General features: G+C 40.5%; 1 protein-coding gene across 1 annotated transcript in view; it reads left to right on the forward strand.

The window, feature by feature from the left end:
• The window catches only part of SIDL (SIDL trafficking protein particle complex subunit 10), a 578,423-nt gene that overhangs the window by 443,976 nt on the left and 116,593 nt on the right, over positions 1–17,854 (forward strand). The window contains exon 18 of the mRNA XM_080275724.1: positions 864–1,058. Within this exon, the coding sequence (XP_080131850.1) occupies positions 864–1,058 (195 nt within the window). The remainder of the gene's footprint in view (positions 1–863; positions 1,059–17,854) is intronic.

Here is a 17,854-nt window from a genome sequence, read left to right on the forward strand (position 1 = left end):
AAGGTGCTCCATTCGGATAGAGCCGGTGCAGGTTTACATCCAAGGAGTGGTTAGGGTTCATTGCTCACATAATGCCACTTAGGGATGAGTGAGGCTGCTCACTCTCATCTTAAATGCCAGGACCAACTTGCCTAGCCCTGGGCTCCAACATTCCTCATGAGGCAACACTGGATTAGGTGATGAGTGAATGCATGAAATATTTTACACTCCATCATTCAGATACTCTCTCATCTCTAATAGTGTCTTTTTGGGGGCAGATTCATTTACTGCTGATACGTCTTTTAGAATCTGTTGATGTGCCCCAGGATATGAGTGTTGAGCACTGAATATACTGCAGTGATAGAGCCCATGTAGAAGAGAACTGTATATGTCAGATATCTGGGAAAGATAAGTTGCTGGGACAGGTAACTGGGATTGTACTGTAGCTCTGTGTGAGTTTGGCATGAATATGTGAAGTTAAAGCTGCCCACCTATATCACAAGTGGGCATGCTGACAATTAGTCATTCATTGTCGTACTTTCCTTCAGAACCTGCATGACAGAAAGTCATGTTATGCTGAGATGAGTCTTTACTGACAAAAACTTGTATAAATGCAATCACTGTATTTTGGTTGCCAAATTTAATTTGATTATAGATGCTGAGATTTGTTGTTACTGACAAAAACTTGTATAAATGCAATCACTGTATTTTGGTTGCCAAATATGATCTGATTATAGATTTGTGAGGTCCAGGAGTCCTATAGGCAAGGAGAAGAACTTGTGAAATAATGGTATCTGAAAGTAGGAAAAAATTTTCAGGAAGATGATGATATTTAATTTAGTTTACTTGTTTATTTATTGCATTTTTTTTTTTTTTTTCTACAGGGAACAGTGGTGAAGCTAAGCAGCTCTCGAGGGCTGAGACTACGGTGTGATGAGGGTGAGGGTGCAAGATGTGAATTATCCAGGGAGATAGAAGTACGTTTAGCACAAGTGGCTCCCTTCTCCTCCTTGGCTGTTCACCTGACTGTGTTAGCTGATCTTGGGCCACAGCATGATGCAGCCACTGTTGAGCACACAGTGAGTTCACACCTTTATACACTTAGTCCTCATTTCATATCGAGATGAGACTTAAGCCACAGCAGCAGCAATAACAACACTCAAAAGGTACAGTACTTGCCTGGGCATCCAAAGCCACTCCCAGGTTCTTGGGCCCCATGAGGGGCCGGGGGGGTTTGGGGGGGTTTGGCCGCCATGCTGTCCTCCTCTGCTGTGACAGCCTCTAGGAGGTAGACCCATGGCAAAGATGCCACCACTCAGCACAGTACACGAATGGTTCACCACAAACAGGCTCAGAATAGCCCCAGCCAAATCTTCAGTGACCCTTCTCACAAGCTGGACAGCAGAACACAGTCATATTCCACACCATAAACAACACACACACACACACACACACACACACACACACACACACGTAGAAGAAGAACAGAAAGAAGTGGTCAGCTTAACCCCCTCAGGCACAGTCACGCGATTCGCGTGAGGTGGTGTGCATCCTGAAAAAACAGTCACTCGAATCGCATTTCTAAGCACAAAAATATTCATCAAAAAAAAAGTTTTCAGCCGATTCGCGTGATTTTTTGGTGTGTCGTATCGCTGCCAGTCCTCCCTCTAGGCAAGTCATTGGCAATGCTGCGTCGCTTTATCTCCCTTAGCCCGCTCCCTCCAACCTCAGTCATTGTCAAGCAGTCAGGTGGTGGGTTTGACAGCTCGTGGTTCCCTTTAAATCGTCCATAATTCTCCCCCTCTCGCCCGAGGCAAAGGCCCTATTAACTCAGTGAGATAACACATTGTATGTGAACATATACTGACGTGATATTGTCGATGGAACATACATATATGTATTGAAAAGCAATTCTGGCCGTTAGCAATCACTGGGCCTTGGAGCCAGACGCATGGTCAGTGTAGCGGGGTTTCGCCACTCAGCCTCCCCGTAGGCTGTATGGCGTGAGTGGAAATACGTATATAAATGAAACCAAGGCCTAAATATATATTGTGTGAGAGATGCTGTGGATGGCTTGGTGAAATTATGGAGCCAGCAAGCGTTACATACGGCATGAAACAGAGTGTTGTGAAGGGGCAAACCTGAAGTCGGGAGGGGAGAATTACCGGTGTTTTAGGGCTGGAATTATTGTGATTCTGATAGTGTAAATGCGTATGGAATTGTATGAAATATACGTCAAACATGCTGCGAGTTTCCGTGAACGAGTGTGGTGTGTGCCAAAAATAGAGTTGCCTCATACTCTCAGGGAGAAGCTGACGGTGTAGTGCAGTCACGAGCGGAATATTTGCCGAGGTTGTGGTTGATGCATTGTTTTAGTCATGTATTTGTGTCTGATATCGTGTGAAATGCACGTGAAATGTGCCGTATGTGCTCGTGAAGGCATAAAAGTTGGGTTAGCAGTAGTTTAGTGTCAGGTGTGGAGGGGAAGGTATGGACGCCTACGAACACGTGAGGTAATTGCACAGGTACTGTACGTTGATGTGACCTTTAGTAATAACTTATGCTTATTATATAATGTACATGAAGTGTGCCGCGAGTGTTAGTGTACGTGTGTATCCTTGATTAGCGACAGTTCAGAGGAAGTTGAGCTGGGCAAGGTATGGACGCCTACGAACGCGTGAGATAATTGCACAGGTACTGTACGTTGATGTGACCTTTAGTAATAACTTATGCTTATTATATAATGTATGTAAAGGACTTGGTAATGAGTACATGGAATGTAAGAGGAGCGAATGATGAGGTGAAAAAGAGAGAGATTGTCCAGGTGCTTGAGGGTGCGAAAGTGGATGTATGTGGAATAACTGAAACAAAATGGAGAGGAGAAAGTGTGAGAGAATGGGAGTATGGATGGGGTATATGTGCAGGAGTAGATGAGAATGAGAGGGCAAAGGAAGGAGTCTGTATAGTTGTGAGTAAAAGATGGAAGAAGAGCATAAGACAGTATGGATCAGTTGGATCAAGGATTGTGTGGGTAAAGTTGAAAGTTGGAATACAAATGTGGGCGATTGTGTGTGTGTATGCGCCAACGCAAGATCGTGCTAGAAGAGTGAGAGAAGAGTTCTGGACAAATGTGGAAATGTGCATGGAAAAGTTTGGAAGGAATGAGAGAGTGTTTTTGATTGGTGATATGAATGGTAAAGTTGGTAATGTGAAGGTGGATGGAATAGTTGGTGAGTGGGGTGTGCCTGCTGAGATAGATGAGAATGGGAATGCGTTAGTGGACATTTGTGCTGGGAGGGGGTTGGTGATACCCAATACCCTCTTCAGGCATAAAATGATCCACAGGTATACATGGCGAGTGATGAGAAGGGTGGGTGGTGAACTGAATGAAAGGAAGGCAATGATTGATTATGTGTGTGTGGATGAAAGGATGCGAAGATGTGTAAAGGATGCAAGAGTGTATAGAGGTTGGGGGAGTGGACTTTCTGACCACTACTTGGTGGTGACCAGAATTAGGATGCAAGTGAGATGGAGGAATAGAAGAAGGGAAAGACGAGAGGAAGGAGTAGTTGCAAGGAGAGTGGAAAGGTTACAAGAGGATGAGAAAAAGGCAGAGTATAAGAGAGTTAAGTGGACGAACGATTGGGCAAATATGAATTGGAGCAGATGGGAGACGTGGAAGGTGTGTGTAAGATATTTACAGAAGAATTATGTGCAGCATGTGATGTGGTGTGTGGAAGGAAGAGAAGGTGGAGGGGGGTGCAAGGAACAGCGTGGTGGACTGAAGAGGTGAAACAGGCTGTGGCACAAAAGAAGAAAGCATACAATGAATGGGTGAGAAATAGGGGTGTGGAAGAAGTTGAGAGGCAGAAGAGAGAGTTATATGTGGAAAGGAAGAGAGAGGTGAAAAGATTAGTAAGAGAGAGTAAGAAGAGAGTGGATGAGGAATTTGGAAGGAATTTGAGTGTAAAGTGGAGGGACTGTAAGAAAATGTTCTGGAGAGAAGTGAAAAGAGTAAGACAGGGTGGAAGTGAAGTTAGCAGGGGAGTGAAAGATAAAAATGGTAGATTACTAGTGGAGAAGGGAGAAAAAGTGAGCAGATGGAGAGAACACTTTAAGGAATTGTTGAACGTAGAGGATGGAAGTAATGCGAGTATAAGTGGCTGGGGAATGGCTGGGAGAAGGAGGGAGGTGAGAAGACAGGAAGAAATCAGTAGGATAGAAGTTGTGGAAGCAATGAAGAAAGTTAAATCGGGGAAAGCCCCAGGAATTGATGGAGTGTGTGGTGAAATGCTGAAGCATGGGGGAGAGATAGTAGTAAAATGGATGTGGAAGATGTGCAGATTGGCCTGGGAGGAAGGTGGAGTCCCAGAGGATTGGAAGTCAGGTATAATTATTCCCTTGTACAAAGGAAAAGGGGAAAAAGAAGTGTGTGGTAATCATAGGGGCATTTGTCTTCTTAGTATAATAGGAAAAGTGTATGGTAGGATACTTATAGACAGAGTTAGAGAAAGAACAGAGAAATTAGTTGGAGAAGAACAGGGAGGCTTTAGGAAGGGAAGAGGTTGTGTAGATCAGATATTCATTCTTAGATCTTTAGTGGAAAAGTTTCTAGAGAAGGGAAAGAAGTTGTATGCGGCTTTCATGGATTTGGAGAAAGCATATGACAGGGTGGATAGACAAGGATTGTGGAAAGTGTTAAGAATATATGGAGTAGATGGGAAGTTGTTGAATGCAGTGAAGAGTATGTACGATGGTGCGAAGGCTGCAGTGCGTGTGGATGGTGAACTAAGTGAATTTTTCTCTTTGAAAGTTGGGTTGAAACAGGGATGTGTCATGTCTCCATGGTTGTTCAATCTGTACATGGATGGGGTAATAAAAGAGGTACAAGGTAGGGTAGCGGATGTTGGAGTGGCCCTGGTGAGAGAGGATAGTGTTTGGAAACTCCCTGTACTGTTGTTTGCAGATGATACCGTGTTGTTGAGTGAAGACGAAGGGGAGCTGCAAGGCTTGGTGGATGAGTTTGAGAGTGTGTGTAAGAAACGGAATCTAAAGGTGAATGTAGGGAAGAGTAAAGTGATGGTCTTTGAGAGAGGTGAAGTTAGTGAATGTACAGCGAGGTCGGATGGTGAGGAATTGGAAAATGTGAGTACGTTTAAGTATTTGGGTAGTGTGATGAGTAAGGATGGAGGTTTGGAGGGTGAAGTGCTTGAAAGGATACAGCAGGGAAGAAAGGTTGCTGGTTCCTTGAAAGCAGTGATAAGAAACAGGGAAGTGAGCATGGAAGTGAAAAATTTACTACATGACAGTATTATGATACCAACTCTAATGTACGGAAGTGAAGCTTGGAGATTGTTGGAAGGACACAAGTCAAGAGTGAAAGCAGTGGGAATGAGTTATTTAAGAGGAGCCTGTGGAGTCACGTGGAGAGACAGGCTGACGAATGAGGATATAAAGGAGCGTTGTGGTGTGGATGTGGATGTGATAGGAAGCGTTATGAGGAACACACTGAGGTGGTTTGGCCATGTAGAGAGGATGGAGGGTGAAAGACTGACGAAGAGAGTGTATGTGAGTGAGGTGGAGGGGGGAAGAGGGAGGGGGAGGCTGAGGATGAGATGGAGGGATGGGGTGGAGAGGTATATGAGAGAGGGGGGTGTGAGTTGGGAGCAGGGCAGTGAAATGGCGGGGGACAGGGCGACTTGGAGGCGATTTGTTTGTGGCCACCCCAAACGGGATTGAGGCGTCTGGCAATAAATAGATAGATAAATGTAAAGTGTGCCGCGAGTGTTAGTGTACGTGTGTATTCTTGATTAGCGATAGTTCAGAGGAAGGTGAGCTGGGCAAGGTATGGACGCATACAAACGCAGGAGGTAATTGCACAGGTACTGTACGTTGATGTGACCTTTAGTAATAACTTATGCTTATTATATAATGTACGTGAAGTGTGCCGCGAGTGTTAGTGTACGTGCGTATCCTTGATTAGCGATAGTACACACACACTCACACACACACACTGACACACACACACACACACACACACACACACTCACACACACACACACACACACACACACACACACACACACACACACACATATTAACACACACACTCACACACACACTCACACACTTACACACACACACACACACACACACTAACACACACACTCACACACTTACACACACACACATACACTAACATACACACTCACTAACACACACACACACACACACACACACACACACACACACACACACACACACACACACACACACACACACACACACACACACACACACGAACAGCCGGAGAGGGCGGACGTCCCAGGCATCGCTCCTAACCTTGAGTAGTTTCAGGAATTTTGTCAGTCCTGTCTCCTAGGGTCTTTCTTTAAATTTAAAATAATGAAAGTTAGTAGACAACCAAAAATGTAAAGATTTGTTGGCAATAGTATACATGAATGTTTGTGGCTTATTCGGTAACAGCTGTTTAGGTACTTTACATTAAACATGGCCGAAAATGTAAACAATGAGGGAATGGAATTTCAAGGATTTGATGCTAATACTAATGTCATGGACCTGGTGAAAACATTAATTATGAGGATTAGTGAACTCGAAAAAAAAGTAGAGAATATAGTGATAAAGGATGTGTCAGGAAATACGGAAACCACCATACAGAGTCTAATCCAGTCCAACGAAACAGCCAATGAAGAGATAAGGAATTTGAAGAAGGAAAATGTTGAACTGAGGAGGAAACTTGAAGAGAGTACTAATAAAACGGAGAAGGTGAGTAATGTATTAGAAGAACATAAGGCAAAGTGGGCACACGTAGAAGAAGAACAGAAAGAAGTGGTCAGCTTAAGAGAGATCATCCAGGAAGAAAGGGAAATGAACAAGAAAGAAATGGAAGAAAATGTAGTGAAAATACTGAAGAAAAAAGAGAAAATAGTGAGAGAAACTGTAGAAAGGAACAGATGTGTGGTAGTATTTGGAAACAGGGAAGAGGAAGAAAAGGTTAGGTTCGCAAGACTCGAGAGAGACACGAACATGGTGAGAGGAATATTAGGCAAGATTGACCCCGAAGGAGACAAGTGGGTAAAAGAAATTGAGGAAGTAAGGAGGATAGGGCCTTATAAGAAAGGGGAAACAAGACCAATGAGAGTCAAGTTTACATCAGAAAGTGTAATAAATGAGATACTTAAAGTGACCTGGAAATTAAGCAAAGAGGCGGGGATGGAAAATATTATAATAAGAAAAGATCTGAATGAAGAAGAAAGAGAAGTTTTAAAATCATTAAAGGAAGAAGTAAAGGAAAAAAATGATAAGAGGACAGAGGAAGAACGTAATACTTTTTTTGGAGAGTATTGGATATGAAAGTAAGGAAATGGTATTTAAGGAAATAGAAGTGAAGGAAACTAGGGGGATGGTTGTGAAAGATCAGAAGTTGAGGAAGTGGTACGGACAGAGAGTAGGAGAGAAGAGGGTATTAATAATGTCAAAAATAATTTGAAGGTGATATATACTAATGTTGATGGTTTCATATCGACAAGGATCGAAATTAATGATTTCTTGAGAGAACATGAACCTGATGTCATGTGCTTTGTAGAGACCAAATTAAGAGAAGATATTGATGTTCATTTGGGAGATGGTAAATACAAACTGTGGAGAAAAGACAGAAAAGAAAAAAAGGGAGGAGGAGTGATGATAGCAGTGAAGAACAACATAAATGTAGATACTGTGGAAATGGGAGAAGGCAGGGCTGAAGTGATATATATGAAATTAGAAACTGGAGAGAATGTTAAGAGAGATATGGTGGTAGTGTATGTTCCCCCAAAGACGAGAGCATGGAAGGATGACGAATACCATGAGATGTTGTCAGATATGGCTAGCTACTTGCAAAAAATAATTGAGAAAAGCAATAATATAATTTTCGTGGGTGACTTTAATTGTAAAGAGGTGAACTGGGAGGAATGGTACTCGGGAGGCGGCGAGGATTCGTGGGGCACTGTGTTATTAAATATAATAATGAATAATGTGATGACGCAGTGGGTCAAAGAAGAGACACGGTTTCGAGGTGAGGACACACCAGCAAGGTTAGATTTACTGTTCACCAAAGAACCCGATGTAATAGAATCATTGGAATATCTTTGTCCTTTGGGAAAAAGTGATCACGTGGTCATTGAGTTCCAGATGTTAATAGGAAACATCGAGCCAAGAGACGAGCTTCATAGACAGGGAAGATACAACTTTGGGAAAGCAAATTTTACAGGATTGAGAAACTTTTTTGAAAATGCGGATTGGAGAAAATTCAGAGAAACAAGAGAGATACAGAGGAAGTGGGATATCTTTCTAGACCTCTATAATTTGGGAGTGGAAAAATTTGTACCAAGAGTAAGAGGGAAAGAAAACAGGAAAAAGGAGTGGTTTAATAGAAGGTGTATGATAGCCAAAAAAGAGAGAGATAAGGCGTGGAACAATTGGAGAAAGAGAGGTAACGACAGAACAAAGGAAGAATATAAAAGAACAAGAAACGAATACACAAGAATACGTTGGGAAGAAGAAAGGAATTTTGAAAAAGGTATAATTGACAAATGCAAGGATGAACCCTAACTGTTTTATAGATTTGTTAATGGCAAACTGAAACAAAAGGAAGGAATCACCAAGCTAAAAGTAGATGGAGAGGTCTTTAAGGATGCGGCATTGCAAGCGGAAATAATGAACAAACGTTTCCAGTCAGTTTTCACTAAAGAAAAGGAGCTTGTGGAGGGGGAGGGAGTGATTAGAAATGTTCCGGTGATGAAAGATATAAAAGTGGAGTTGCAGGAAGTGTATAAATTACTGGAAACTCAAGATGTAAGGAAAGCCCCAGGACCTGATGGAATTTCTAATTGGGTACTGAAGGAATGCAGAGAACAACTGGCGGATAAAATTCACAGCTTAATTGTATGCTCACTGGAAGAGGGGAAAGTACCAAAAGAATGGAAGAGGGCAAATGTGGTACCAATTTACAAGGGAGGAAACAGGGAAGAACCCCTGAATTATAGACCAGTGTCTCTAACCAGCATGGTCGCAAAATTGTGTGAGAGAATCCTGAAAGACAGATGGATAAAATTTCTGGAAGAGATGAATATTTTGGCTGAATGTCAGTTTGGATTCAGAAGTGGAAGGTCATGTATTTACCTATTTGTATTTACCTATTTGTAGTATACAGGAATTGAGCAATGCTCGTGTTGTCCTGTCTCCATGTCCACATTTATCAAGTCTACCTTTACACACATGAATGTTTTTCTCATGCACCACCTCTTTGTCTAAGTCGTTCCAAATATTTAAGAATATACCTAATTGTGATATACACGGAATGTACTATGCTTGTGGGTTTCAGTCGCTGTTTCTCAATAAGTCGAATTTAACTTTAAACTCGTTTAAGTTTTTAGACTGGACGATCTCTTTGTCCAGGCTATTCCATAAGTCTATACTTCTGTAAGGAAAGCTATATTTCTTGATATCCTTCAAGCAGCTTGACTTTTTCAATTTCATTCCATGTCCTCTTGTTGCTCTCTTATCCCATACAAACAGATCTTCTTTGTCAATTTTATCTACTCCCACCATGGTCCTGAACACCGCAATCATGTCTCCCCTCTTTCTCCTTTCCTCTAACGAAGGCAAATCCAGTTTTTCCAGCCTCTCTCTGTATGACAGGTCTGTCAGACTGGGGACCATCTTGGTTGCTGTTCTTTGTATTCTCTCAATCTTGTTTATATCTTTCTTTTTGTGTGGGCACCACACTACCGCTGCATATTCTAACCTGGGGCGGATCATGGCCACTATCAATTTTTTCATCATTTCCTCATCCATATAATGAAATGCTACTCTTATGTTAGTCAAGAGCTTATAAGTCTCTCCAACTATCTTGTTAATGTGCTTTTCTGGTGACAAACTATCTTGGACCAGCACTCCCAGATCTTTCTCTTCTCTCCTTTTTGTGATTAATTCATTACCCAAAAAATAATTCAGTGATGGTCTCCTGATACTTTTACCCATTTCCAATATTTTACATTTCTTTACATTAAATTTCATTTCCCACGTCCGGCTCCAATTGTGTATCCTATCCAAATCCTCCTGCAGTATTTTACAATCCTCCTCAACCTCTATCTTCCTCAAGATCTTTACATCATCAGCAAACAGACTCGCATAACTGTTCACTCCATCTACCATATCATTTACGTAAATCAGGAACATTACTGGCGCCAACACTGAGCCTTGAGGGACTTCACTTGTTACTTCCCTCCATCCAGACATCTTTTCCTTTATTACTGTCCTCATTTGTCTGTCTCTCAAAAAGTCTCTCATCCATTACAGAAGTTTCCCCTTTAGTCCTCCTATATATTCTAGTTTCCACATTAGTCTCTTATGAGGTACCTTGTCAGAGGCTTTCTCTAAGTCTAAGTACACACAATCCACCCAACCATCTCTCTCCTGTACCACATCAATCGCTCTTGAGTAAAAGCTCAACAAGTTTGAAACACATGACCTTCCACTTCTGAATCCAAACTGACATTCAGCCAAAATATTCATCTCTTCCAGATATTTTATCCATCTGTCTTTCAGGATTCTCTCACACAATTTTGTGACCATGCTGGTTAGAGACACTGGTCTATAATTCAGGGGTTCTTCCCTGTTTCCTCCCTTGTAAATTGGTACCACATTTGCCCTCTTTCATTCTTTTGGCACTTTCCCCTCTTCCAGTGAGCATACAATTAAGCTGTGAATTTTATCCGCCAGTTGTTCTCTGCATTCCTTCAGTACCCAATTAGAAATTCCATCAGGTCCTGGGGCTTTCCTTACATCTTGAGTTTCCAGTAATTTATACACTTCCTGCACCTCCACTTTTATATCTTTCATCACCGGAACATTTCTAATCACTCCCTCCCCTTCCACAAGCTCCTTTTCTTTAGTGAAAACTGACTGGAAACGTTTGTTCATTATTTCTGCTTGCATTCCCGCATCCTTAAAGACCTCTCCATCTACTTTCAGCTTGGTGATTCCTTCCTTTTGTTTCAGTTTACTATTAACAAATCTATAAAACAATTTGGGTTCATCCTTGCATTTGTCAATTATACCTTTTTCAAAATTCCTTTCTTCTTCCCTACGTATTCTTGTGTATTCGTTTCTTGTTCTTTTATGTTCTTCCTTTGTTCTGTCGTTACCTCTCTTTCTCCAATTGTTCCACGCCTTATCTCTCTCTTTTTTGGCTATCATACACCTTCTATTAAACCACTCCTTTTTCCTGTTTTCTTTCCCTCTTACTCTTGGTACAAATTTTTCCACTCCCAAATTATAGAGGTCTAGAAAGATATCCCACTTCCTCTGTATCTTTCTTGTTTCTCTGAATTTTCTCCAATCCGCATTTTCAAAAAAGTTTCTCAATCCTGTAAAATTTGCTTTCCCAAAGTTGTATCTTCCCTGTCTATGAAGCTCGTCTCTTGGCTCGACGTTTCCTATTAACATCTGGAACTCAATGACCACGTGATCACTTTTTCCCAAAGGACAGAGATATTCCAATGATTCTATTACATCGGGTTCTTTGGTGAACAGTAAATCTAACCTTGCTGGTGTGTTCTCACCTCGAAACCGTGTCTCTTCTTTGACCCATTGCGTCATCACATTATTCATTATTATATTTAATAACATAGTGCCCCATGAATCCTCGCCGCTTCCCGAGTACCATTCCTCCCAGTTCACCTCTTTACAATTAAAGTCACCCACCAAAATTATATTATTGCTTTTCTCAATTATTTTTTGCAAGTAGCTAGCCATATCTGACAACATCTCATGGTATTCGTCATCCTTCCATGCTCTCATCTTTGGGGGAACATACACTACCGCCATATCTCTCTTAACATTCTTTCCAGTTTCTAATTTCATATATATCACTTCAGCCCTGCCTTCTCCCACTTCCACAGTATCTACATTTATGTTGTTCTTCACTGCTATCATCACTCCTCCTCCCTTTTTTTCTTTTCTGTCTTTTCTCCACAGTTTGTATTTACCATCTCCCAAATGAACATCAATATCTTCTCTTAATTTGGTCTCTACAAAGCACATGACATCAGGTTCATGTTCTCTCAAGAAATCATTAATTTCGATCCTTGTTGATATGAAACCATCAACATTAGTATATATCACCTTCAAATTATTTTTGACATTATTAGTACCCTCTTCTCTCCTACTCTCTGTCCATACCACTTCTTCAACTTCTGATCTTTCACAACCATCCCCCCTAGTTTCCTTCACTTCTATTTCCTTAAATACCATTTCCTTACTTTCATATCCAATACTCTCCAAAAAAAAAGTATTATGTTCTTCCTCTGTCCTCTTATCATTTTTTTCCTTTACTTCTTCCTTTAATGATTTTAAAACTTCTCTTCTTCATTCAGATCTTTTCTTTTTATAATATTTTCCATCCCCGCCTCTTTGCTTAATTTCCAGGTCACTTTAAGTATCTCATTTATTACACTTTCTGATGTAAACTTGACTCTCATTGGTCTTGTTTCCCCTTTCTTATAAGGCCCTATCCTCCTTACTTCCTCAATTTCTTTTACCCACTGGTCTCCTTCGGGGTCAATCTTGCCTAATATTCCTCTCACCATGTTCGTGTCTCTCTCGAGTCTTGCGAACCTAACCTTTTCTTCCTCTTCCCTGTTTCCAAAAACTACCACACATATATTCCTTTCAACAGTTTCTCTCACTATTTTCTCTTTTTTCTTCAGTATTTTCACTACATTTTCTTTCATTTCTTTCTTGTTCATTTCCCTTTCTTCCTGGATGATCTCTCTTAAGCTGACCACTTCTTTCTGTTCTTCTTCTACGTGTGCCCACTTTGCCTTATGTTCTTCTAATACATTACTCACCTTCTCTGTTTTATTAGTACTCTCTTCAAGTTTCCTCCTCAGTTCAACATTTTCCCTCTTCAAATTCCTAATCTCTTCATTGGCTGTTTCGTTGGACTGGATTAGACTCTGTATGGTGGTTTCCGTATTTCCTGATACATCCTTTATCACTAGATTCTCTACTTTTTTTTCAAGTTCACTAATCCTCATAATTAATGTTTTCACCAGGTCCATGACATTAGTATTAGCATCAAAACCTTAAAATTCCATTCCCTCATTGTTTACGTTTTCGGCCATGTTTAATGTAAAGTACCTAAACAGCTGTTACCGAATAAGCCACAAACATTCATGTATATTATTGCCAACAAATCTTTACATTTTTGGTAGTTTACTAACTTTCATTATTTTAAATTTAAAGAAAGACCCTAGGAGACAGGACAGACAAAATTCCTGAAACTACTCAAGGTTAGGAGCGATGCCTTGGACGTCCGCTCTCTCCGGCTGTTCGTGTGTTTCAAACTTGTTGAGCTTTTACTCAAGAGCGATTGATGTGGTACAGGAGAGAGATGGTTGGGTGGATTGTGTGTACTTAGACTTAGAGAAGGCCTTTGACAAGGTACCTCATAAGAGACTAATGTGGAAACTGGAATATATAGGAGGACTAAAGGGGAAACTTCTGTAATGGATGAGAGACTTTTTGAGAGACAGACAAATGAGGACAGTAATAAAGGAAAAGATGTCTGGATGGAGGGAAGTAACAAGTGAAGTCCCTCAAGGCTCAGTGTTGGCGCCAGTAATGTTCCTGATTTACATAAATGATATGGTAGATGGAGTGAACAGTTATGCGAGTCTGTTTGCTGATGATGTAAAGATCTTGAGGAAGATAGAGGTTGAGGAGGATTGTAAAATACTGCAGGAGGATTTGGATAGGATACACAATTGGAGCCGGACGTGGGAAATGAAATTTAATGTAAAGAAATGTAAAATATTGGAAATGGGTAAAAGTACCAGGAGACCATCACTGAATTATTTTTTGGGTTAATGAATTAATCACAAAAAGGAGAGAAGAGAAAGATCTGGGAGTGCTGGTCCAAGATAGTTTGTCACCAGAAAAGCACATTAACAAGATAGTTGGAGAGACTTATAAGCTCTTGACTAACATAAGAGTAGCATTTCATTATATGGATGAGGAAATGATGAAAAAATTGATAGTGGCCATGATCCGCCCCAGGTTAGAATATGCAGTGTAGTGTGGTGCCCACACAAAAAGAAAGATATAAACAAGATTGAGAGAATACAAAGAACAGCAACCAAGATGGTCCCCAGTCTGACAGACCTGTCATACAGAGAGAGGCTGGAAAAACTGGATTTGCCTTCGTTAGAGGAAAGGAGAAAGAGGGGAGACATGATTGCGGTGGTCAGGACCATGGTGGGAGTAGATAAAATTGACAAAGAAGATCTGTTTGTATGGGATAAGAGACCAACAAGAGGACATGGAATGAAATTTAAAAAGTCAAGCTGCTTGAAGGATATCAAGAAATATAGCTTTCCTTACAGAAGTATAGACTTATGGAACAGCCTGGACAAAGAGATCGTCCAGTCTAAAAACTTAAACGAGTTTAAAGTTAAATTCGACTTATTGAGAAACAGCGACGGAAACCCACGAGCATAGTACATTCCGTGTATATCACAATTAGGTATATTCTTAAATATTTGGAATGACTTAGACAAAGAGGTGGTGCATGATAAAAATATTCATGTGTGTAAAGGTAGACTTGATAAATGTGGATATGGAGACATGACAACACGAGCATTGCTCAATTCCTGTATACGACAAATAGGTAAATAGGTAAATACACACACAAACACACACACACACACACACACACACACACACACACACACACACACACACACACATGAGCATCCGGAGAGAGAGGTCGTCCCAGGCATCGCTCCTAACCTTGAGTAGTTTCAGGAATTTTGTCTGTCCTGTCTCCTAGGGTCTTTCTTTAAATTTAAAATAATGAAAGTTGGTAGACTACCAAAAATGTAAAGATTTGTTGGTAATAGTATACATGAATGTTTGTGGCTTATTCGGTAACAGCTGTTTAGGTACTTTACCGGTACGTTAAAGATGGCCGAAAATGTAAACAACGAGGGAATGGAATTTCAAGGATTTGATGCTAATACTAATGTCATGGACCTGGTGAAAACATTAATTATGAGGATTAGTGAACTCGAAAAAAAAGTAGAGAATCTAGTGGTAAAGGATGTGTCAGGAAATACGGAAACCACCATACAGAGTCTAATCCAGTCCAACGAAACAGCCAGTGAAGAGATTAAGAATTTGAAGAGGGAAAATGTTGAATTGAGGAGGAAACTTGAAGAGAGTACTAATAAAACGGAGAAGGTGAGTAATGTACTAGAAGAACACAAGGCAAAGTGGGCACACGTAGAAGAAGAACAGAAAGAAGTGGTCAGCTTAAGAGAGATCATCCAGGAAGAAAGGGAAATGAACAAGAAAGAAATGGAAGAAAATGTAGTGAAAATACTGAAGAAAAAAGAGAAAATAGTGAGAGAAACTGTAGAAAGGAACAGATGTGTGGTAGTATTTGGAAACAGGGAAGAGGAAGAAAAGGTTAGGTTCGCAAGACTTGAGAGAGACACGAACATGGTGAGAGGAATATTAGGCAAGATTGACCCCGAAGGAGACAAGTGGGTAAAAGAAATTGAGGAAGTAAGGAGGATAGGGCCTTATAAGAAAGGGGAAACAAGACCAATGAGAGTCAAGTTTACATCAGAAAGTGTAATAAATGAGATACTTAAAGTGACCTGGAAATTAAGTAAAGAGGCGGGGATGGAAAATATTATAATAAGAAAAGATCTGAATGAAGAAGAAAGAGAAGTTTTAAAATCATTAAAGGAAGAAGTAAAGGAAAAAAATGATAAGAGGACAGAGGAAGAACGTAATACTTTTTTTTGGAGAGTATTGGATATGAAAGTAAGGAAATGGTATTTAAGGAAATAGAAGTGAAGGAAACTAGGGGGAATGGTTGTGAAAGATCAGAAGTTGAGGAAGTGGTACGGACAGAGAGTAGGAGAGAAGAGGGTATTAATAATGTCAAAAATAATTTGAAGGTGATATATACTAATATTGATGGTTTCATATTGACAAGGATCAAAATTAATGATTTCTTGAGAGAACATGAACCTGATGTCATGTGCTTTGTAGAGACCAAATTAAGAGAAGATATTGATGTTCATTTGGGAGATGGTAAATACAAACTGTGGAGAAAAGACAGAAAAGAAAAAAAGGGAGGAGGAGTGATGATAGCAGTGAAGAACAACATAAATGTAGATACTGTGGAAATGGGAGAAGGCAGGGCTGAAGTGATATATATGAAATTAGAAACTGGAGAGAATGTTAAGAGAGATATGGCGGTAGTGTATGTTCCCCCAAAGACGAGAGCATGGAAGGATGACGAATACCATGAGATGTTGTCAGATATGGCTAGCTACTTGCAAAAAATAATTGAGAAAAGCAATAATATAATTTTGGTGGGTGACTTTAATTGTAAAGAGGTGAACTGGGAGGAATGGTACTCGGGAGGCGGCGAGGATTCGTGGGGTACTATGTTATTAAATATAATAATGAATAATGTGATGACGCAGTGGGTCAAAGAAGAGACACGGTTTCGAGGTGAGGACACACCAGCAAGGTTAGATTTACTGTTCACCAAAGAACCTGATGTAATAGAATCATTGGAATATCTCTGTCCTTTGGGAAAAAGTGATCACGTGGTCATTGAGTTCCAGATGTTAATAGGAAACGTCGAGCCAAGAGACGAGCTCCATAGACAGAGAAGATACAACTTTGGCAAAGCAAATTTTACAGGATTGAGAAACTTTTTTGAAAATGCGGATTGGAGAAAATTCAGAGAAACAAGAGAGATACAGAGGAAGTGGGATATTTTTCTAGACCTCTATAATTTGGGAGTGGAAAAATTTGTACCAAGAGTAAGAGGGAAAGAAAACAGGAAAAAGGAGTGGTTTAATAGAAGGTGTATGATAGCCAAAAAAGAGAGAGATAAGGCGTGGAACAATTGGAGAAAGAGAGGTAACGACAGAACAAAGGAAGAATATAAAAGAACAAGAAACGAATACACAAGAATACGTAGGGAAGAAGAAAGGAATTTTGAAAAAGGTATAATTGACAAATGCAAGGATGAACCCAAGCTGTTTTATAGATTTGTTAATGGCAAACTGAAACAAAAGGAAGGAATCACCAAGCTGAAAGTAGATGGAGAGGTCTTTAAGGATGCGGCAATGCAAGCAGAAATAATGAACAAACGTTTCCAGTCAGTTTTCACTAAAGAAAAGGAGCTTGTGGAAGGGGAGGGAGTGATTAGAAATGTTCCGGTGATGAAAGATATAAAAGTGGAGGTGCAGGAAGTGTATAAATTACTGGAAACTCAAGATGTAAGGAAAGCCCCAGGACCTGATGGAATTTCTAATTGGGTACTGAAGGAATGCAGAGAACAACTGGCGGATAAAATTCACAGCTTAATTGTATGCTCACTGGAAGAGGGGAAAGTGCCAAAAGAATGGAAGAGGGCAAATGTGGTACCAATTTACAAGGGAGGAAACAGGGAAGAACCCCTGAATTATAGACCAGTGTCTCTAACCAGCATGGTCGCAAAATTGTGTGAGAGAATCCTGAAAGACAGATGGATAAAATATCTGGAAGAGATGAATATTTTGGCTGAATGTCAGTTTGGATTCAGAAGTGGAAGGTCATGTGTTTCAAACTTGTTGAGCTTTTACTCAAGAGCGATTGATGTGGTACAGGAGAGAGATGGTTGGGTGGATTGTGTGTACTTAGACTTAGAGAATGCCTTTGACAAGGTACCTCATAAGAGACTAATGTGGAAACTAGAATATATAGGAGGACTAAAGGGGAAACTTCTGGAATGGATGAGAGA

This window comes from Coenobita brevimanus, chromosome 62 (genome assembly GCF_032717465.1).
Source record: "Coenobita brevimanus isolate Jiangsu-jjx chromosome 62, ASM3271746v2, whole genome shotgun sequence".
In the NCBI taxonomy this organism is placed as follows: Eukaryota; Metazoa; Arthropoda; class Malacostraca; order Decapoda; family Coenobitidae; genus Coenobita; species Coenobita brevimanus.